Source organism: Arachis ipaensis, chromosome B10 (assembly GCF_000816755.2).
Source record: "Arachis ipaensis cultivar K30076 chromosome B10, Araip1.1, whole genome shotgun sequence".
In the NCBI taxonomy this organism is placed as follows: Eukaryota; Viridiplantae; Streptophyta; class Magnoliopsida; order Fabales; family Fabaceae; genus Arachis; species Arachis ipaensis.
This window is the reverse complement of record NC_029794.2, coordinates 5,429,523-5,452,433: the sequence shown is the minus strand read 5'-3', so window position 1 is coordinate 5,452,433 and position 22,911 is coordinate 5,429,523. Positions and strand designations below refer to the sequence as shown.

At 32.6% G+C, this 22,911-nt stretch overlaps 3 protein-coding genes across 3 annotated transcripts; 2 read left to right on the top strand and 1 right to left on the bottom strand.

Annotated features, from left to right (window-relative positions):
• On the top strand, nucleotides 12,842–14,033 carry LOC107624242. Its single transcript, XM_016326725.2, has 2 exons — nucleotides 12,842–13,476; nucleotides 13,568–14,033. The coding sequence occupies exons 1-2, from the start codon at nucleotides 13,210–13,212 to the stop codon at nucleotides 13,733–13,735; spliced, it is 435 nt and encodes a 144-aa protein (XP_016182211.1). The 5' UTR covers nucleotides 12,842–13,209; the 3' UTR covers nucleotides 13,736–14,033.
• On the top strand, nucleotides 14,719–17,358 carry LOC107623087 (vesicle-associated protein 4-2). Its single transcript, XM_016325228.2, has 8 exons — nucleotides 14,719–15,069; nucleotides 15,167–15,320; nucleotides 15,843–15,913; nucleotides 16,139–16,220; nucleotides 16,324–16,436; nucleotides 16,534–16,611; nucleotides 16,734–16,853; nucleotides 16,929–17,358. The coding sequence occupies exons 2-8, from the start codon at nucleotides 15,176–15,178 to the stop codon at nucleotides 16,992–16,994; spliced, it is 675 nt and encodes a 224-aa protein (XP_016180714.1). The 5' UTR covers nucleotides 14,719–15,069; nucleotides 15,167–15,175; the 3' UTR covers nucleotides 16,995–17,358.
• Nucleotides 17,865–20,147, bottom strand: LOC107623086. The gene has a single exon (XM_016325227.2). It carries the CDS (start codon nucleotides 19,857–19,859, stop codon nucleotides 18,123–18,125), a length of 1,737 nt encoding a protein of 578 aa, XP_016180713.1. The 5' UTR covers nucleotides 19,860–20,147; the 3' UTR covers nucleotides 17,865–18,122.

Sequence of the window (22,911 nt, the reverse complement as noted above, 5' to 3'; positions counted from 1 at the left end):
ATGATTTGCAGTATGTAAAATTTTAATATGAATATTTCTTTAGGTTATAATTATATGTTGTGGTGCAAATTTTTTTTTCTTTATATATTACTACTTACTCCCTTAATTCTCGCTTTCATTCAAAAATGAGAAAAAAATAAGATGTACACTATGAGATCAATTTACAATTCAATTACTTGATCATCTATGTGATCATCAAGCAACCGAATACATAATTTATTCTCTAATTTATAAAATTTAACAAAGACATTGGTAAACATATTGGTTTCGCATTTATTTATATATTTTATTTATTTATGTTATATTTGTAATTATATTATATCTATTTTTATCAATATATTTTTTTTAAAAATATCGTTAGTGTTAGCACATTGTGTATTAAATATATTAAATGATAGAAATACGTAACTATTTTCTTTTTCAGTCAAGATTAAGTAAAATACTGTAAATTAGACTTGCAATATCAACATATTAATAGTAAAATGAAGAAAAAATGTAATATTATATCAAAAAAAATTTTTAAATCATAATTGTAATTTATGATTGAAATCATAATTTAAATATTTTAAACGGATAATTTCATTTAGAGAATTCATAATTCAAACATAATTTTTATACACTTAATAGCTACATTCGAGTTAATACATTTAATACTATATATACATATCTTAATATACTGTATATACATTTAACTCTGGTTAAATCAAATCACCATATGTGAAAAACCTTAACTAAATTATTTAAAAGAAAAAAAAAGAAAAAGAATTAGAATTGGGCCGTTGTATATGCTGCTGGAAAAAGAGGGAAGAACATAGAACCCTAATTCTTTTCATCTAATTTCGTCTTCTTCTCTTTTCTATATTTACAGGAAAAATTCGTTTCGTCTTCTTCCCTCTCCTTCACTCTCAGGATATACCTTCTTTTTCCTTCTTCTAATCTTCGAAAGTCGTCGATCTTGTTGCTGTAACCCAGAACAATCCATCGTCTTTTTATTGTTCTTCAATTTAAAGTCGCCGATTTTGTTGTTGCAACCCAGAACAATCGATCGTTCTGTTTACCGTTCTTCCATTCAAAGTCGTCAACATAACAAATCTCTCGGTCTCTAAACCAGATACCGTCACACTCTCAGTATTTGCAAATCGTTACAAGTAAGTCACACTGTTTGTTCTCTTTTTTTTTTTTCTCTTCTTTCATTCTTTCCATTGATTAAAATTAGTACTGTTTGCCTGCGACTAATAATTGGTACAAGTGTGTTTATTCTTTGTTACTATTTATCATTTACATAATCTATTTTGAAGCCTATTATCTTTGATTTTTTTTCTTAGTAATACTATTTCATTAATTTAGAATCCCAAAACAAAGAGTATTTCAAAGAGTACTAGAAAAAAAAATTAATAGTAGCAATTCTTAATAACATAAAATTTTGGGTATTGATGATTATAATCCTATTTATGATTTATTAGTTTATACTTGATTATATATATGTGATGTTCATTTTAAGCGGTTGAACAAATCAATAAAAATTAGTATACTAATAATTGGATGTGCCAGCTGAAACCATTCTTAACAAGGTGATCTATTTTCTCTTCTCGAATTGTTATGTTGAATTTACTAAGTATTGGTCAGTATTCAATTAATTCATTTGACAAATAATTGATTAAACGTCTATAGCATTGAAGGAATAGTAATGTAATCATTTTCTTATCATTTTCGAAATATTTTTTAGGAGAATAAAGGTGAAAAATATGATGCGCTCAACTCACAAATCATAAAGATGCAAGAAGTTGTCACTAACTTGCAAAACATGGCCTCTGTCAACCAATCCATGATGCCAATGATGCCTTACTTTAACCTCATGCCGTCACAATTTTATAATCATTTGGGAGGATTTAACCCAAACTCACCTTCTTATCCATCACTTTCAATGCCAATGACCATGTCTCTATATGCAAGTCCCTTTGAAAACCTTTCGTCTGAGTAAGTCATGACAGACACAATAATGAAAAGTTGGTCACTCCCCCGGTTAAAAAAGCTTCTTTTGACAGAAAAAAATCTATTCTCAGTGTGAAGAAGACTAATCCTAAAATTTCTAGAGTCCAGTCATCCAAAAAAATACATGATAAACAATTTTGTATAGCAGATACTCCATCAACTGATATTGTCAAATCATTGCTGAGTAATGCATCTCCTACTGGTTATCATATAAACCAGAGGATTCCAGGGTTTACAAAACTCCAACCGAAAAATCTTGGAGTAGAAGCTCCATTTGTAAGTGTCAATTGCTTAAGTTTTATTCGTCCAAACACTTTTGAAGATTTTCTAATTCTCGAGTTATTTTAAATTTGGAGACTTAATTTTTGTTATCTTTTATTTTTTCTTAATAGTAGCTATCAGTATTGTTTGCACCGTCAACTACCATGGAATTAGATAACATTAAAATTATAGTTGCAACCTACATATTTGGAACAAATAAAGATAATGAGTTTGGAAGGTAACTTATTTTTGAAAAAATATTATCTTTATACTTTGTCATCTTACGATCGTATGAGAAGAACAATGATAGATTATTCTTTTTATATTTAATCAATTGTAGGCAAGAGATATTAGTAAAACGATGCAACCAGAGATTTTTTTTTAACTTAATTCCAAAGGGTTGGATTGACCAAAATGTAAGTTATTTTAGTTGATTTAATTTTGAATACCAATCTAATCTCATGATTATTATCATTATCTAACCATGTCTAATATTCATTTAGATATTGGACGTATATGCTCATATGCTAAATGATGAGGAAAAGACTACTTCCGGAGTTTTAAGACATTGGTATATGCCCACAATCTTTTCGGTAAGTTACGTGTAACTTATAAATAAATTGAAATCTTTTGCACCAAAAGAAATATATAATTTTCATCCTCATTGGGTGCAATATTTATATGTAACATTAGTTTGGTAATTTAATATTGACAAAATTATATTCTTCACATTGTATAGCAAATGGTATTGTCGGGAACTATCCCAAGTAGTCAAGCTCAAGAATAAAGAGACATTCATGGACAAAGTTAAAGTCCTTGGAAAGGTAAAATCATATGATACAATTTCTTATGACTATATGAGACTTCATATTGAAGTCACTCCCGTGATAGAAATTTTAATACTCTTCATAAATAGAATTATATTTTTTAACTATCACAAATAAAAAACAATTAATTCTTGTATATATGTACATATTTATGTACCTGTTAATGAAGATATTCTTTATTGGTATCTTGTTATCTTTGACATGAATCAGTGTCAAGTAATTTTGTTGGATTCCAACCCAGATCTTAAGAAGAAAATACGTAAAATATTCAGCATTAAACAACTGGTATATCATTTCTGTATTCAAACATTTATAGCATCAATTTTACATCTTCATTTATACTATTTTTACCATTTAGAAAAATACTAATTTAATCTTAACCACTTATTAGGCCTTGTACCTTGAAGGGGCCTAAGGTGTCTGAGTTTCCTATTTTGGAAGCTCTCGGAATAGGAAGACAAAGAAATGACTCGTAATTTTCGAGCTCTTTATTTAGTTTGTCAAGCAATCTTTTTTTTTGTCACATTGTCTAACTAGTACTTTTTTTTTTCATATAAAATTTAACATAGCTTTGATTGTGGTATTTGTGTAGCAACTTGGATGAAAAATTGCATTTGAATTGATGATTATAACATTTATGTAAGTTACATTTCATGATAAATTTCTAATTACATAAGTGTGACTTACTGCTGGTTTTATCATTTGAAGGTTGATGATGCAACTAGGATGCGCATTGCTATAGATTTGATCATGAAGTCATACAATCTGAAAAAAAAACACCATTATCAAGGCTGCTAAGAAGAACTACGTAAAATTTGAGGAAAAGAACAAGAATTTAGTTAAAAAATAAGAATATATGTTACTTCTTAATGCATCAGTTCGAAAAATTCTAAATAAATTATGTTAACTATAAATGATATAAATAAGTCATTTTGGTGCTAATACTTTGTAATGCGACTTTTTTGTGGTAGCTATTTATTGTTTAGAATCTTTCTATATATAAATTAAAATCTATAACAATCTTATATATTTATATTTTGAAATATTGAATTTTCTTTCTTTTGTAGGATTTTGTTATGACAGATTTTTTTATAGAATGTGTCAACAATTTTTATCATTCAAAAAATTTTCTATTGATTAAAGACCATATAAAAATCAACAACAAAAAAGGGTATGTTTACAAATTTTTAATGTATATATCACTTTAAATACATATAGAAAAGTAATCCCTAATTATATTATTTACAAAGAGAATTTCAATCGAAGTTGGCTTTTTAAATATATTAAAATAATGCATCCTTTTCTTATACAACTAATTGAAGGAGTGGCTGATTTTTAACAAATCAAATTTATAACTTCTTCATTACTTGCATGTCACGAAACTATCATTAAATAAAAATCAATAAACCTTAAAAATATAATTTTGTATTACAAGTAATTAGAAAAGACCACATATACAATAATTTTAACTCAATAATGATCACTGTTACATAACTAATTTAAACTCGTATGTTTAAAGCAAATTTTTTATTGATTTGTTCAGCCGCTCAAAATGAACATCACATCTATATAATCAAGTATAAACTAATAAATTATAAACAGGGATTATAATCATCAATACCTGAAATTTTATGTGAGTTATAACCTGTATCTATGTTGTAGGATTATTAAGAATTGCTACTATTAATTTTTTTATTTCCTAGTACTCTTTGAAGTACTCTTTGTTTTGGTGATTCTAAATTAATGAAATAGTATTGCTATTGAAGGAGAAAAAAATCAAAGATAATAAGCTTCAAAATAGACTATGTAAATGATAAACAGTAACAAAGAATAAACACACTTGTACCAATTATTAGTCGCAGGCAAACAGTACTAATTTTAATCAAGGAAAAGAATGAAACAAGAGAAAAAAAGATAACAAAGAATGACTTGTAACAATTTGCAAACGCTGAGAGTGTGACGGTATCTGGTTTAGAGACAGAGAGATTTGTTATGTTAGCAACTTTGAATGGAAGAACGGTAAACATAACAATCGATTGTTATGGGTTCCAACAACAAAATCGGCGACTTTGAATTGAAGAACAGTAAAAAGATGATGGATTGTTCTGAGTTACAGCAACAAGATCGACGACTTTCGAAGATTAGAAGGACGAAAAAGAAGTATATCCTGAAGGAGAGGGAAGAAGATGAAAACGAATTTTTTCTGTGAATATAGAGGAGAGAAGAAGACGAAATTAAATGAAAATGATTAGGGTTCTATGTTCTTCCCTCTTTTTCTAGCGGCATATACAACGTCCCAATTCTAATTCTTTTTTTTTTCTTTTAAATAATTTAGTCAAGGTTTGCCACATATGGTGATTTGATTTAACCAAAGTTAAATGTATGTATATTATATTAAGATATGTATATATAAAATATTTAATACATGTATTAAATTCATTATTTTTTATTTTTAAAAATTAAAAATTTATTTGCTGATTGGAATTAATGAATACACTTGTCACAAATTAATTGGAACATGTAAAAAGGGTATGTAATACCCTCAAATTAGTTGGGTATCGAAGAAATCACCTAATAATAATAATAATAATAATTAAGCAACAAATTTTCAATATTTTGTAAAATTTGAAATTGAAGCAAAATTTGTGGATCTTCTTGAATTTTGACTTTTAATATCACTACCATTACATCCTATATATAAGTAATACCGTAATGAAAAAGAAAAAAAAAAGATGTAGTAGAAAAAAAATAGTGGTATAACTTTGTTTAGGTTAACATACATAAATTTTGATTTTGAGCATATAACTTTGTTTAGGTTAACAAATACATACATTTTAATTTTGAGTATATATATATTCCAGCAAAATGTAATACTGTAAGAAAAAGGTTTTAGAATAGAAAAGAATAAGAGAAATTTTGAGAAGAATTAAATGAGAGAGATAATTTTATTGAAAAAAATTTTAAGAAGAAAAGATATAATTACTAATTTTTTGTTTGTCAATTACATTTCTATTAAAATTAGTAGTATCAAAAAATATTTTAAATTTAATATTATCAAGAAAAAATTTAAAAAAATTATATAAGGACTAATTTGATTAATTTTTAAAATTTTAGGGATGAAAATGACTTACATCTGAACTTTCAAGGACTATTTTGATTATAAATAACCTTTTTACATGTCAAGTGAGTGTCACTGATCTGACACATCAACCAATCATCTTGTGACACGTGGCATTAACCCACCACGTCATCATGCCACGTGGCACATAACGTGACACGTCATCATCCAACTGACGGAAGGACTAACGTGACCAAGTCGTGTATCTTTCGAGAACGATTTCGATTAATTTTGTCTTTCGAGGACTAAAATGGAGATCAGGGTATCTTTCAGGGACTATTTTGACTATTAACTAAAAAAAACTATATGTACCTATCAAGTATCATGGTTAATGATTCGGTGGTCCTCACTTGTTTTTTCACCAATTGTGGTGAAAACTTAAATCAACGGTTAGATCATTATTAATTTTGATCCAACGGTGGGTTATATTTTGTCAATTATAATCAATTTTTTTTTTTGCAATTAATGGTATATGAACTAGGGCCAATAGAATTTGTTATTTCTACAAAAAAATTTGCTGAATCCTAAATTTCACCCACACACAAAATTGAATTTCATAATTTCCAACTAGTTAAACACACAATTGTCTCCCTTCGTCAACGTCAACATCAACATCAACATCAACATCTTCTTCTTCACTCTAATATTAATTCTGTTGATGTTCAACTATACATCTCCTAAGTTTCATATTTTACACCCTTACAAGCTTATTTCTTTATCAAATTTACGGCGTATATCTTATCTCTCAATCTCTGTGAGGAAGCAATCTGAATTCCAATGTCTAATGAGGTAGGTTTTTTATCAATCTGAAACCCTAAGTCAGACTCTTAGGATTAATTTTGATAGATTTCTTGCATCATGCCATCAAATACTTAGTCTAAATTAATTTGTTCATGTAGTATTATGTAGATGACACCAATAATGTTGACGGGTTTCACGGGAATTTGGAGAATCCCTTGAGAAACGGTGATGAGCTCCTGGACGACGATATCTTCATGGATGCTAACTTGGCAAATGCAGAAGTTGATGCTTCTGAACCCAATGAAGGTGCCCATTTTGATCAATTGGATGAATCTTATAAGATTGACGGGTGGGAGGACATAGGAAAGACTGAGTTCTTGAATATTGTAGATGTTGATATAAAAAGATATCATTTCAGTGATCTAGGAGTGACTTTTGATTTCTACAATGCATTTGCCAAGTCAAGGGGATTTAGTGGTCGGAAAAGTAAGATGCGAAAGCACAATGGGATAATCAATCGACAGAATTTTGTTTGTTGTCGCAAGGGCTTCCGACAGCAGATAATATGCATACCAGAAAACAAGATGTGACTGTAAGGCAAAGGTTCAGGTGTCATTTGACGTTGTTAGTGGTCGCTGGATTATTTCAAAATTTTTTGATTTGCATAATCACGACCTTCTTCCTCCAATTTTTACTGCAAAGCTTCCTGGTCACAGAAAAATACCTGCTGCAGACATTGAGCAAATAAATATAATGAGGAAGGGTGGATTAGGCACTGCACATATTTTTGCAGCACTCTCAAGCCAATCTGGTGGTCACCACAATGTTCCCTTTTTGCCCAGGGACTTGTACAATCAAGTCGCACAGCAACGTCGATGGTTGAAGGGTGATGCTAGTGCAACTCTTCAATTTTTGAGGAAGATGAAGTCCATTGATTCTGTCATGGTTATAAGATATGAGGTTGATAGGTTTCACTCGATAAAGAATTTATTTTGGTGTGATGGAATAAGCTAAATGAATTATCAATTGTTTGGTGATGTATTGGCTTTTGACGCTACTTACAAGAAGAACAAATATCATTGTCCGCTTGTCGTTTTTTCGGGTGTTAATAACCATAACCGCACAGTTGTCTTTGCGGCCGCCCTTGTGTGTGATGAGTCGGAGCAAACATATATTTGGTTGTTAAAAAGTTTGCTGGAAGCAATGAAGGGGAAGGCCCCAATTTCAGTTATCACAGATGGTGCCCTTTCAATGAAAAATGCAATCGAAAAAGTTTTTCCTAATGCACATCATCGCCTATGTGCTTGGCAATGCCACGAGTAATGTAGGTAATCCTAGGTTCACATCGCAGTTTAAGAAGTGCATGCTGGGTGATTACGATGTTGGTGTATTTCGTAGTAAGTGGGATCGGATGGTTGAAGAGTTTGATGTGCAAGACAAGCAATGGATAATTGATATGTATGATAACCGTCATAGTTGGGCAACAGCACATATCCGTGGGAAGTTCTTTGCTGGGTTTAGGACCACTTCTCGATGTGAGGGGTTGCACTCAGTTATTGCAAAGTATGTTAAGTCCAGGTATAATTTAAGAGATTTTGTAGAGCACTTTGATAGATGTGTTGCCTACATTCATTTCAAAGATAGTCTAGCAGACTTTGAATGTGCACATGGAGTACCTATGATGCAAACTCATTTATTGTTATTGGAAAAGTCTGCAGCTAATTTATATACAAGAGAGGTATTTTTTCTATTTCTAATAGATAACCAAACTCTAACAAAATATAAATTTCATGAAACAGTTGAAACACAACTTGCTTCGTGCTAAGTTAGCGGTGGACTTGGTTACTAGTCCCTTCAATCAGTTGAAGAATGAGATTTTTAAAGATGCAATTGAGTGAGAGAAGCACCAGGTGGGAGCATGAAGGACCAATACCTAAGAATTTTCTTTGTGGCATATGTAGCCCGTATTATGTAGTTTGCTTTAATTATAAACTAGTTTTATTTTCAAGCTTTAATTATCATCTAATTTTATTTTAGTTGTGCCAGTTTGGATATTATGGGTGTACTTACAAAGGCTTTAACTTTAATTGTTATATATTATGGATGAATCACTTATTTATCTTTCTCTTTTATTTTATGGTAATCAAAATATTGGCTGGTCAGCATTCATTATTCTTAGGAGTTCTTTCATAAAAATGTTATTAAATGCATGCTTTTAATTTTGTAATTTTATTATATGAAATTTCTTCAAATTTATATCTATTTACTGACTGAAAGACTTGTATTTGAAGTCATGACACTATTTATTTTTAGAGTTCATGAACATACTTTTACAAAAACTAAACATGTATTGATTGCCAACTATTTATGTTACTCCGTGACACAATCATATAATTATAAAAGCATTAAGTATTAATTTATGCACAATAGTACATAACATGACATTACATCACAATCCAAGAGTATTAGCAACATGAAATTGTGGCCTTAAGTTGGACATAAAGTGAAAGATACTAATTATTGAGTCTTAATTGGCTGCATAACAATGTCAGTTACACAGAATTATGAAATTAAATTAAATAGCATAACATAACTAATCAAGCTCTAATTAATGGTCCTTTGTTTTGAGACTCATAACTAGTAGAAGAAATGGATATTATCTACATTAGTGATCCAAAATTCCAAACTGTGCAACCTAGGAAAGAAGATAAAGAAAAATATTTTAGAAACATAAATCTAAGTCACAAAGAACAATGTAACAGTTTCAAATCAGATGTTATATAACTTCAGTTTTGATAATCTATATTATAGCATTAAGAAAAAGATAATATTTATTTAAATTGATTTATTTATATTAAAAGGAAGCTCATTTAAACTTTACATATTATGCAATTCAGAAGAATTATACCAAAGCCCTTCAATTTGTCTTTAACACAATGAATGATAAGTATTATGAGCGAAATTTACTTCATCAACTCACTAAAAACTCAAAATCATTTACCTTCAAAGAAGAATGCATTAATTAATGTAAAGTACTTCAGCAAAGTTGATAATTATATACACAAGGAGATTTGAAGCCAACCCCTCCTCAAGATTTGTATAAGTGCAAAAACAATTGAAGATATATATGAATGCATAATGTATTCTTAGTTAGGTTTTTCGATAAAGTGGAACTAATTTTCAATTTGCAGCATAATAAGCAACACACAATCTTTATCCTTTTCAACACATTATTGCAGGAAGTTAAGTTGCAGTAATTACTTTAAAATCAAAATCAGTTTCAGTTGAAGTCACAATTACAAATAGAATAATCAATAAAAATCATAAGTTAAACATGAAGTGACAAAATGAAAAATACAAAGAACAGGGTTAGTGTTATCTCATGAAGGTGAAGCTTTTTTTGGTCTACTGCTAAGTCATGGAGATAGAGGAGTTTGCTAGATTTGGTCCACCACTGCAATGTAGAAAAACTATCTTCTCGTCCACCACAACAAAAACTACAAAATTAAAAAATTTTGTGCCAAAACCGAACAGGGGACAATTCAGATAATGGGAACGGGTAGTGCAAAAGAGAACATTTCTAGAACAACCGATGAGTCAACAATATTCGTTGCCACTATCGTCCCCATATAGGTGACTGTCTTCCACCGATGCTATGCACCCAACAAGAATACAGTTTCGACAGTTTTCTCCTTATCTAAAGTCGTTAATAATTTAACATTGTTTGCAGTTGATGAATAATAATCTAATTAAATAAGTAAATAATACTAGAAATAACCTAATTTTAGGCTAGGTATTTGATGACATGATGCAAAAAATCTATCAAAATTAATCCTAAGAGTGTGACTTAGGGTTTCAGATTGATGAAAAACCTATCTCATTAGACATTGGGATTCAGATTGCTTCCTCGCAGAGATTGAGAGATAAGATATACGCCGTAAATTTGATAAACAAATAAGCTTGTAAGGGTGTAAAATATGAAACTTAGGAGATGTATAGTTGAACATCAATAGAATTAATATTAGAGTGAAGAAGAAGATGTTGATGTTGACGAAGGGAGACAATTGTGTGTTTAACTAGTTGGAAATTATGAAATTCAATTTTGTGTGTGGGTGAAATTTAAGATTCAGCAAATTTTTTTATGGAAATAACAAATTCTATTGGGCCGTAGTTCATATACCATTAATTGCAAAAAAAAATTTGATTATAATTGACAAAATATAACCCACCGTTGGATCAAAATTAATAATGATCTAACCGTTGATTTAAGTTTTTACCACAATTGGTGAAAAAACAAGTGAGGACCACCGAATCATTAATCGATTATTATCTATTTTTTTTTATGATATATCTATCATCTAGGCATAGTTATCAAATCCGGACTGGACCGACCGGTTCGACTGAAAAACCAGTGAACCGAACTCTTAATCGGTTCGGATTAACAATTAAACCACACAAGCAAAGAAACTGGTCAAACTCGAAAAATCCGGTAAAAACCGGACTGAATTGCAGACCAAACCGGACCGGTCAACCCGCCAGATGATGTCAGCACATGCACGGCATTACCTGCTGGGGTTCGAACCTGGCGCTCCTGGAAAATAAAGGAGTTTGTAACCCACTAGGCTAACATGCTTTTGGATACTATAAATGCCTTTTTATAAATATATTATAATTTATTATATATATCCTAATTAATAACTATATCTTATTAACTCTTTTACTCATGTAAAATTTAAAATCTCCTTATACTTTTGTCCTTTTAATCTAATGAGTAATTTTATATTTAATTTAATTAATTTTTTATTTTATATTTACTCACTTAAATTAATTATTTTTTAATTTTACATAATTATTACAAATATTAAATGTTGTTAAATATTCTTTAAATTAAAAAAATAAACAAAAATATATTCAGTTATCATACCATATTTTTTTATTGATAATTATATAATATTTATTAATATTAACTCTTTTTTAACATATATTTGATTAATATAATTAATTAATAAATTATTAAAATATTAAAATAACTTAATTTTGTATAAAAAATTTTATTATAAAAAAAATTAAATTTTATATAATTATTTAATTATAATCGAATCAACCGATTCAATTTGTGATCCAATGATTGAACCAATAATCTAATAACCTAATAGTCTTATTAGGTTGATTACCGGTTCGATTCAGATAACTATGCATACCGGCGATCATGGAAACGAAAGAGAATCTGTGGGTCCACAATCCACGGCGCTTCCAGAATATCTTCCACAGAATGTACATAAAAGTTGCCTAGTTGGTAAATTTGAAGATAAGTACATTTTGATTAAGACTAGCCACGTTAAAGTTCCAGCATCCTACGTGGTAAGATTTGTGTGATAATCTTATATGATGGCTGAAACCGACACGTGTCCGGTAACCATAGAATAGGCCAATAGAGCCCATGGTTCTTAGGAAACTGGGCAAAATGGGTGGCCACGTCTTGACTGTTTGAGCCGGTTGTTTCCACTTTCCACCTTGTCATCCGGTTGCTTGACCCGCTTTCTGTTTTCTTATAAATCTCGACCTAACCTTAGCGAATAAGGCAATAATCCTATCTTGAATACCCATCATTCTCAACTTCCGAAGGTCATTGTAATTATTATGAGCTTGAGGTACATGAGTAGGGTGATGTACCAGGCAGGGGTAAGAGTGGTTCAAGGAATGAAGGATCAAAGAAGCAAGTGTGACTACTCAACCTTAAAGTCTCTCAAGGACTCTGCATGCTCTCCTTCCTCAAAGCAGGCCAGGCGATTCTCATCTTCATCTTTTAACTCATCTGCTATCAAATCTTCCGACTCCCACAAGATCAAACAGGCTGAAGAGTCTCTACGTACCGTCATGTACTTGAGCTGCTGGGGTCCCAATTAAATCTGTACCTATTTTTAATTTCTATTTTCTCTCTATGCAAGCTTGTAAATCTTATATGGATGAAAAATTAGACATATTATTATATCCGGCCCTTTCTATGGATTTCTGCTTTTTTTTTTTCTGTTTCAAACACACAAATACAAGGGTAGACTTTCTCATTTTCTTCAAGTGTTTGAACATTAGGCCCACTATTATTGGACCAAAAAGAGTGGCCCAATGCGAAATATTTGCATCTCTCTCCTCCACTAAAAATAAGAAAAATGGATAATCCTCGAAAAAGATAAGTCCCTAACGACTCATGCAACATCCACAATCTGAAGAAGGTGAATACCACTGTGTCTCTGTTCTCAAGAAGTAAAGCTAATGATTTCACTACATCCCTATAAAGCCTGTGTTCAAATTCAATCAACATGTCTCGTAAACCCTTCAAAGGTTATTAGGAGTTACAAAGCAAGGCCAAGGAAGGTATCATCACCAACACCAAATACAAGACAAGTTAAATGCAGCAGTAGTGGCGGACACCAAGGAGACAAAAACCCCGACAAGAGAACCTTCTTGACACTCGAGGAAGCTGGTTTGGTGGAGATGTCTGGTTTGAGCTCACATGAGCGTTTTCTATGCCGTTTAACGGTACCTATTAGCTATCACACCTTGCACAATTTCACCTATCAATATATACTAAATTTGACTCTTATTGTTTCATGTTGTTATATGGTGATAGATATCGTCTCTAAATTTATTGAGAGTGATATCAGAGCAAGAAGGGTGTACAATTGAAGAGCTGAATGCTGGGAAAGTGTGTGATTGGTTCCTTAAAGACAAACTCAAAAGGGAGCAGAACGTTGCCTCTGCAGTTCTTCAGTGGGATGATTCCGAGTTCATGTTGTAACCCCCTTCATTTTCTTTTGCTTTTTTAAGGGATAATTATTACCCTAATTATTATTATGTTAGAGAGAGAGAGTGTGTGTGTGGTAACAGTGTCACTCTTTTTTTTTTGGCATTGGATTCTAGTGGCCTGGTAAAATGTGCCAAGAGTGTCGCTTCTTTGTTACTCAATATTTTCGGATTCGCGATTACACGTTTTCTGGTATGGAATGCTTCTCCTTTGTCTTTCAAGTGTTGCTGCTAGCAGTATCATTGCTTAACTCATATGGAAATGATTCGTATAATTTTACATGTTATTGGAATATATTGGTTCACCATTATTCCTTCGTCACTCAGGAATCTTTTAAATTCTAACTTCATAGATAAGAATTTTGACTCATCTACCAAAAGACATGAAAATTGATCAAGTTTTAATTTTATCCATTGATCTCAATTAATATATGTTATATATATAAAATTAAAATTAACAAATTTAAAATTAATATTTAATTTAAAAATAAATAATTGTTAAATATTTAAAATTTAAGGTAAAGTATACTTTTTGTCACTGAAATTTAGTAAAAATTTCAAAAATATCCCTAAATTTTATTTTGTTTCGATTTTGTTTCAAAAGTTTTTTATTTTCATCAAATATATCCTCAACGGTTAAATGTTCAAAAAATTTAAGACCAATTTAACAATAATACATAAAAATTATATTTGATTTGCTTGTGTTGAGGATTGTTCTTATATAATTGTTGTTGAATTAGTCTTAAAATTTTTGAAAAATTAGTCATCAAAGGTATATTTGATGCAAATCGAAAACTTTTGACACAAAATTAAAACAAAATAAAATTTAGGAGTATTTTTAAAATTTTTGTCAAACTTCAAAAACAAAAAATATACTTTATGCTAAAATTTATCATAAAAAATAAGTGAAGCAAAAATTAGACACAAACTAAAATTAAAGTTACCATAAAATTCACAAAGTTAGATAGCACCTTGTGCCATTCTGATTCTGTTCTTGGACTGAGGAGGAAAAACACGGTTTCCCACACAAAGTATAGGATGATGTCCGTCGTCCCAATCACGTTACCAACCTCGCTAATAACTAGAGTCTATTAATTTTCTCTCTCTTTTTATAGATAGTTGAAATCTCGTTCTAAATTACTACTTTTGATGCATGCATGGCAATCTTCTTCTCCCTCCTTCAGCAAGCTAAGTGGGTCTAAGAAATGGGAAATGAGAAATGGGACCCATAAGCATAACCCATTAACCCCCTCTTTCTCTCTTAACTAGTTCACACTTGAGAGAGAGAGAGAGAAAGACAGATAAGGGTCAACGACGACGTTTACCACCGTATTCTTATTATATTCTCTTCCTTGCTTTCTTGCTTCCATGTAGCATTCCTCTGCTTTAATTTTATGTATGTATGTTGTGACTGTGTTGGGTTCAGTATATCATCATGGCCACACCTCAAGAATCTGTACAAGGCAGCAGCACCTGCAACTTCTTCACCAAGTTCAGTTCACTTTCCTCACTTGCCAAGTTGCTTCTCCCAACCCCTCGTCGTCTCAAGCTTGATCCTTCCAACAAGCTCTTCTTACTTTGTATGCATCATACCATGACTGATCACTTAATTCTGACTTTACCCGCTTTATGTAGATGCTTGATAAGCACTTTTCATGAAAGGATTTCTTCCATTTCTATCGGTTAATTCAATTCCCCTGTTTTCGTATCCACTCAAAGAAATAGGGGGTTATTTTATTTACTCAATTTTCCTACACAACCTCCCCTTTTCAATTCCAATTGGTAGTTTCTATCCCCATCTGATGAGTAGTTAATTTTGAATGATGGCCATAATAAATCTGAGATAAAAATGGGGTTGCGTTGAATTGTGAAAAAATTGTAAAAAGATATATTGGTTTCTTAGTGTTGGTGATGAGTCATTCTATAGTTGCTTATTTCTTGGATTCTCTTGGAATTTCTGTGTGTATGCACTTTTAACTATGTGCATGATTTCTTGTTTGTGTTCGCTATTCTCCTATTCATGCACGGATTTAACTCTATTCTAGTGCTTCATATGATTTATGTTATGCCGTTCATCTTTCTAATTTTCGTATTATGTGTAGATACGCCGGGAAAGCAGGTTAAAAGTGCCATCAAAATTAAAAACACCAGCAAATTCCATGTAGCTTTCAAGGTATAATGAAACATGTGTCTGTTTATCTATGCACCTGGTTTTTAAATCTTGTATTCCTGATTTGCAATCTTGAGTTACAACGAACTTTCAGAAAGTCTTAAAATTGTCACAGCTCTACAAAATGTTGTACTCTATTTATTACTATATGAATTAATGATTTTTTTGCTCTATACCCTCAAACATGTACTATATTTTAACAATGATTTATTTGTTCTTCTTATTTAGTTTCAAACTACTGCACCTAAAAGTTGTTTCATGCGTCCACCTGGGGCTATTCTTTCGCCAGGCGAGAGTCTAATTGCAACCGGTAATAATCAATGAATTTCTGTCTTCATTTATCTATATTTCTTTGCACTTTTTGTGCAGAACTTGACATTGTCATAAACACCAATTTGTTATTGGTTTGCTAGTGTTCAAGTTTGTAGAGCCTCCAGAAAACAATGAAAAACCACAAAAACCTGCACCCAAATTTAAAATCATGAGCTTGAAGGTCAAAGGACCAATGGACTACATTCCTGAGCTGGTTAGTTAATTAATCTTGTATACGAGCTTATATTTTTGCGAATTCCTGAGTGTTGTTCTGACTCTGAATCAATGGCTTTGATTCTCTCTGTACACAGTTCGATGAACAGATAGACAAAGTGACCGTAGAGCAGATTTTGCAGGTTGTTTTTCTGGATCCAGAGCGTCCTAGTTCTGTAAGCTGATCATTACTCTTACACTGCACTTGTTCATTTAAGCATATCTTGCTTAATGTAATTGAGACACACTGTTATTATCTCAGTCTACTAATTGAGGTTGTAATTATGTCATTGAGAAGGCTCTGGCGAAACTGAATCGGCAGCTAGCTGAGGCCGACGCTGCTATGGAGGCGCGTAGGAAGCCTCCAGAAGATGCTGGTCCTAGGATTATGGGTGAAGGGCTTGTCATAGATGAATGGGTGAGTATGCTTACTTTCAAGTTTCAACTGAGCTATACATGTATTTATTCATATTCATTCTGATTGGCTTTGTAGAAAGAGAGAAGGGAAAGGTACCTGGCAAAACAGGAGCAGCAGGGGACTCTGTATAGCGAATGTTAGAATTGAACATTAGCCTCAACATGCACACTCAACTTGGTTGCATTTTAATGCATCTACTAATTACTACTATTCAAGTTCGTTGAGACCTACCCCACAATGCACAATTCTCCATTCATGGGTTGTTAGGAATTTTTTTAATAAATAAATATATACATCTCTTTTCCATGTATTTATTTTTTTCCATCAAATTCAAGACCCTTGGAGCTAGCATATATGGTTAGTAATAGTATACTATAGGACAAGAAAGTGCTTCCTTCATGACTTCAATGAACACAATGAATGAAATCATCTATTTGAGATGAGAGGTTGGAAATTGCACGACACGAATTCACTGTGCCTTCCTCCTCGTTCCATTAACAACTCAGCTCCCATTCCCAACCTACTTTACTCCATCACATGTTTCCCATTCATTGGTTCCATACATGCCCCATAACAACCAAACATTATCACACAGATTGTTAGAACAAGCGCTTATTACTAGATAAAAAACATATCTTAATCCAAATACAACTTTTATTACTTAAACCATTTAATCAATATTGAATTGTTTTGGTTCAATTTTCTTGTCTTATCTGAAGTTTGCCGGGCAACAAGCATGCTTGCTTGGTCGTATTGTACATTTATTGATTGAATTGACAAAAAAGAAATTTGATATTGTAAAAGATTAGGCAAACCTAGCTAAGAGACAAAGCAATATAGACAAGGAAAACTCATCCATCGCTATCTTCTTTGTATATAACGTTGGATTAGATGTTGGATAGAGAAAAAGTAAGATTGACACTTCTCACATGCCCCTGAAGCATTCATGTCTTCTCCATGTGATCACACACGTATGCATACACAAACAACCAAATAATATATCTGGAACACTTCCAAAACACAACTAATCTGTATGTATAACTGCCATTAGTAAATAGTAATTACATTCTTTTATATCATCATATAATTAACAATATAACTTCTTTTTTTTCTTCACTAATTCTTGTTACAATCTCAACAGAGAGCCTGTACTACTCTTGTCATGTGCCAGGCAAATAAAATTTGAAAAAAAGTGGAAACAGAAAATTAGCACAGCTTAGAATGACATGATGTAAAAAATAATCAGTTAAAGATTCAAAAGAATTACATTCAAGAGTGGTGGTGGTGGTGGTGGTGCCAGATTCCACTGAGCATGGTGCGGAATGTATTGGTGGATAGCTTCCTGACAAGTCTCTTTGCGTCAGCAGAAGAAACTTGAGATTCTGATGCAAGCCTCTCTATGTTCTTTGCATACCCAGAACTCACAATCTTCTTCCTCCCACTGTTGCAATGCGTCAATGACATCAATACAGAGATCAAGAACTTGTTGTTACCTGAATTCCCTTCCTCTGGATCCAACAACTGCAGAAGAAGAGCAATGCTTTCATCATCTTGCACAAACCTCTTCCTGTTCTTGGCAACCATAACCATCCCGGAGAGTGCCTCCGCCGCCATTTCTCGAACCTCGAATGATTTCACATTTAGAAACTTAACAAGCTCTGCCATGAATCCAGCATCACCTAGAGCTTTCTTAGCATCTTCACATGTTCCACACAATCTAAACGCAACTTTGAGAGCCAATTCTTGAACAGAAACGTCGCCGTTTCGAATATAGTACATCAATTGATCCACAAAACCATAGCTCATCAAAATAGTGACACAACTAGACCAAGAGAAGAACAAATTCTCAATAGCCCTCATCACTACCTCTCTTGTTTTGGAAGAACAAGGCCATTTAGGATCCAAAAGTCGCAGCAAAACACGAACCCCGCCTTCTCTAACAACAATCTGCTTAACCAATGACTCATCTCCCGATGCAATACTCTGAAGAAACTCAATGGAACTCACCTGAATCGCTTCGTCCCTTGACCTCATAAGCCTAATGAAGCTTGAAACGGCACCTTCATCAACCATGAACCTCTTAATCTCTTCAACACCAACCAGATTCCTCAGAACTCCACAAGCAGGACAAACCAATTCTGCTCTGCAATCTACACCGCCACAAATCTTCAACAACGCCGTGACGCCGCCGTGAGCGGAAACCGACCAAGCATTATCGGAATTCTCAGTCAAACTCAGCAGACACAAGGCAGCAGCAACTTTGCCAGTCTCACTTGAACACTCCAAAACCTTAACCAAAGGCGCAACAACACCAGCGCCAACAAGAACTCCTTTATAAGAATCAAACCCCGCAATCAAAGAAACTACCTTTGCAGACTCTTGTTGAATCTCCAACTCAGAGGACCCTAGAAAATCAACTAGAACATGAACAACGTCACCGACTTCAACAATCACCTTCACGTACTTGTCGTCTTCGGAAGCAACTTCGTGGAGGTTGATCAATGCCTGCTTCTTCATAGCAACATCGCCAACCTTCATTCTGGTGAGTAGGTCCCTCACGAAGAACCTCATGTCCTCTTTGGAAGCTCCAAGTCCAGGCTTTGAGACCACCAGAGCGTAGCTGTGTGTGAGAACACCCTTCGTGTACATCTCAGACAGCTTCTTCACATGGCAATGGAGCTTCGCGAAAACCACCTCTAAGTCGCTCTGCATAAGAAGCTTCCCGCTGTATGTCAGATCGGTGCAGCGGCGAGCTAGGTCGGAACACTCCTCCGCGGTGGAGAGGATCGCAGGGAGAACGCCGGAGAGTGAAGGGTCGTCGTCGGCTCCGACTAGACCGGAGTAGAGCTCCTCGAGCTTGTTGCGAATCAGTTGCCATTTTCCGGCGAAGACCCTAATCGAGAGGGAGATGGAGATTAGGGATGAAATAAGGTTGACAACTCGCCGGGGATTGGAGGATTCCGGCAAGTTATTCCGGCACGGTTTGAGTTGTTCATCGTAGCCCATAATAGCTGGAGTTGTCAGTGGTTGTGGTGCAACAAAGCCATTTTCCGGCGAAACGACGGTGGTTGTGGAATCTGAGAGAGAACGTAGTTTGTGAGAGCAGATCTATACTTATCCTTACATTGCAGTTGGATTCTACTCTCCCCATTTACTTATTTACCCTCACTCGCATTGACTTCCTACTTCGTCTGGTGAGGACAGTTTGGTCATTGTCATATGAATAGGGCAACTCAGTGAAGACACCGGCCCCATTTAGAGGATGATTTTTTTATAGTGAGTTATTAGTCACTAATTTTTATGTTTATATAATATGAGTGATTATTTTAAACACAACTTAATTTAGGGGAAGTGAATTATGAATCTTGTAACAAAAAGGAAAAGTCAGCTAAATAAGCAACTGGCAAGCAATGCATGTATTGTTGCAAAATGTGACTTTATGGAAATTTTTTAATGTGATACTGATGGCAGTTAACAGTTATTGACTTATTTCAAAGGAAAATTAGATTTGTTAAGGGTTGCTTTTTGTTTAAAATATTAAATAGCAGGGTCATACTCTGCGGTTAATCCCATTACATTACACCAAGCTGTCAGCTACCTAGTTAACCTTACTCTCACTCTTGTTAACTTCAGCAACTTTTTAAGTATGTGTAAGGTTAAATTAATCTGGCCGTCCTAATAATGTGGTGACAACGTTGATTCATTACAAGTAAAAAAGAATACCAAGGAAAAGTAACAGTAATATATATGCTGCATAGTTACATTTACATACATACAATTTTGCCGTATATGAGCAGCATATATATGCTGCCATTTACTAAGTTCCATACATAGTTACATACTATGTCAAATCTGAAATTAAATCAGTTGACTGGATCCAACTCAAGATGATTTTTTTTCCCCTGCAATTTTAATTTTGGTATATAATGACAAAGAAAATGTTGCATTTTTGTCTTGTCCAATGAGCTAGCTCTGTTTGAGTTTATGATTGTTGATTTTTCTAAAACAATGGTAATAAAAAGCATTTAGCTTTATTTCATCTTGTATGGAAGTAAGCAAATTAAATGATTTGGTGTTTTTCTTTTAATTTACAATATTTTGGGTGATGATAATTAAATAATCAATAAGGATGCAGAGTAATAATAGTACAAGTAATAAATATGTATGCATGTTAAAAGTACCTTGTTGCATTAATTCGTTGAAGTAGTTATTTTGCTGTGCTTTTAATGCAAGGAAGCAAAACTGGTGAAATGAGATGAATTAGAGGTTACAATAAATAAAGGATATGATCATGAGAGTGGTATTTAGCTATGAAAGCGAAGTAAGAACAAAAAAGAGAGACAGAACTGTGTGAATGAGTAGTAATATACGTACCTTGATGATCAGAGAGTAGTAGATAGATAAATGGACCACACCAATGCAACCTTGCATAGAATAGAAAGAAGCTAAGAAAAGGGCATGCAGCATGCAGCTTTCAATTCAGGCAAGAAAGACACAAACCCCACCCATGTGAATTATCTTTCTATTCGCCTTCAGCCACCACTCACCTTTTCTATTCATAAAAAAAAAAAAAAAAGTTGCAATCTTTTCCTTACCCTTTTTTAATTTGTTGATTAAGTTGTAAATGTAAACTAACGTATACAATACAATACACTACAAACATCCCCTTTTATTCACTATATATTATTCTAACAAGTATATGATTAAGTTGGCTAATTTTTTTTTGTTATGGAAGTAAAAGTGGTGATATACTTTATCATTGTAATTTTTGGTGTTTTTAAAACTGTGGAAGTACACAAATCCCTAGGTCCGATTTCTGTACTTAAAATTTTTTATTTTTTTAACACAAATCGGACGGTCCGATTTGTGTACGTCCGATTTGTGTACCTCTCAGAAATCGGACGGTCCGATTCGTGTACCTCTAGAAATCGGACGGTTCGATTTCTGTACCTCTAATAAATCGGACGGTCCAATTTCTTGCTTCTCTAGTTAAACGATTCCACATTTGAGTGTAACACCCTAACAATCTACATTTAAAAAAAAATACCACTACCACTCCAATATTAAAAATAAAAAAGTTCGATTAAGTTTGGTACAAAATCTCTCAATAAAATGATGCATACATCTTCAAAAAGTGTGCATGTTTTTCAAGAGACAAATTGTGGTTCACGAAGTGGAAAAGAAAGCTCCAAAAGGGTACAATCCAGATAGATAGAGAGAGCAATATGCTCAAAGCAAAAGGCTAATAAAGCTGCCCAAAAAAAGCAGCATCTATCACCCTATTGACCAGTCTCATCCCCATTCCCCCACCACCCTTAACATATATAACACTATGCATCAACTTTTCAACAAGTTATGGCGCTCATTCAAGGAAATGTATATGTAAAACTAACATTTAGTTAATAATAATAGTTAATTTTTTATTGCAATTTTATTTTTTAATTTTAAAAATTAACTGATGTTAGTTGAAAAAATTAGTTCCTACTTAAATTCTAAACTAAAATATCAAGAGTTACTTAAGCATATAGTTAGAGTTTAAATCTTACCAAAAAAAAAAAAAAGTTTAAGTTTCTGATTGATTAGCACTTATACTCTTCTAAAAATGCTCGTTTTAGTTATTATTAGCAACGGTACATATATATTTTGAATAACAAAAAGAGGACTAGTGTTTGTTCTCCAATGTTGGCTTTGTTAAGATCTTAAGGAGCCTGCGGAATGAATACAATATAAATATGGTGCTAGAGATGGGTGGAAGGGGGTTGTCTATGTACTTGAATGAATTTATGAGAATGATATTGCATTGAAGAAGATTAATTAGAAGCTTGAAGGGTTTTGATTGTGGCAACTCATCATTGAGTAATCTGTTATGGTGGATTCAGAGCAGAGATGACGAGAAGAAATGCAATTAAGAATTCAAAAATGTTTAGTAACAAAGAAGAATTATTAAAAAAATGTCAGAATTTATCTTATTTAACATCTATTAATTGTTATAATGATTAATGAATATTAAATAAAATAAGTTTTTATTTTTTTTTCTATCTCTATAGTATTATCGTTA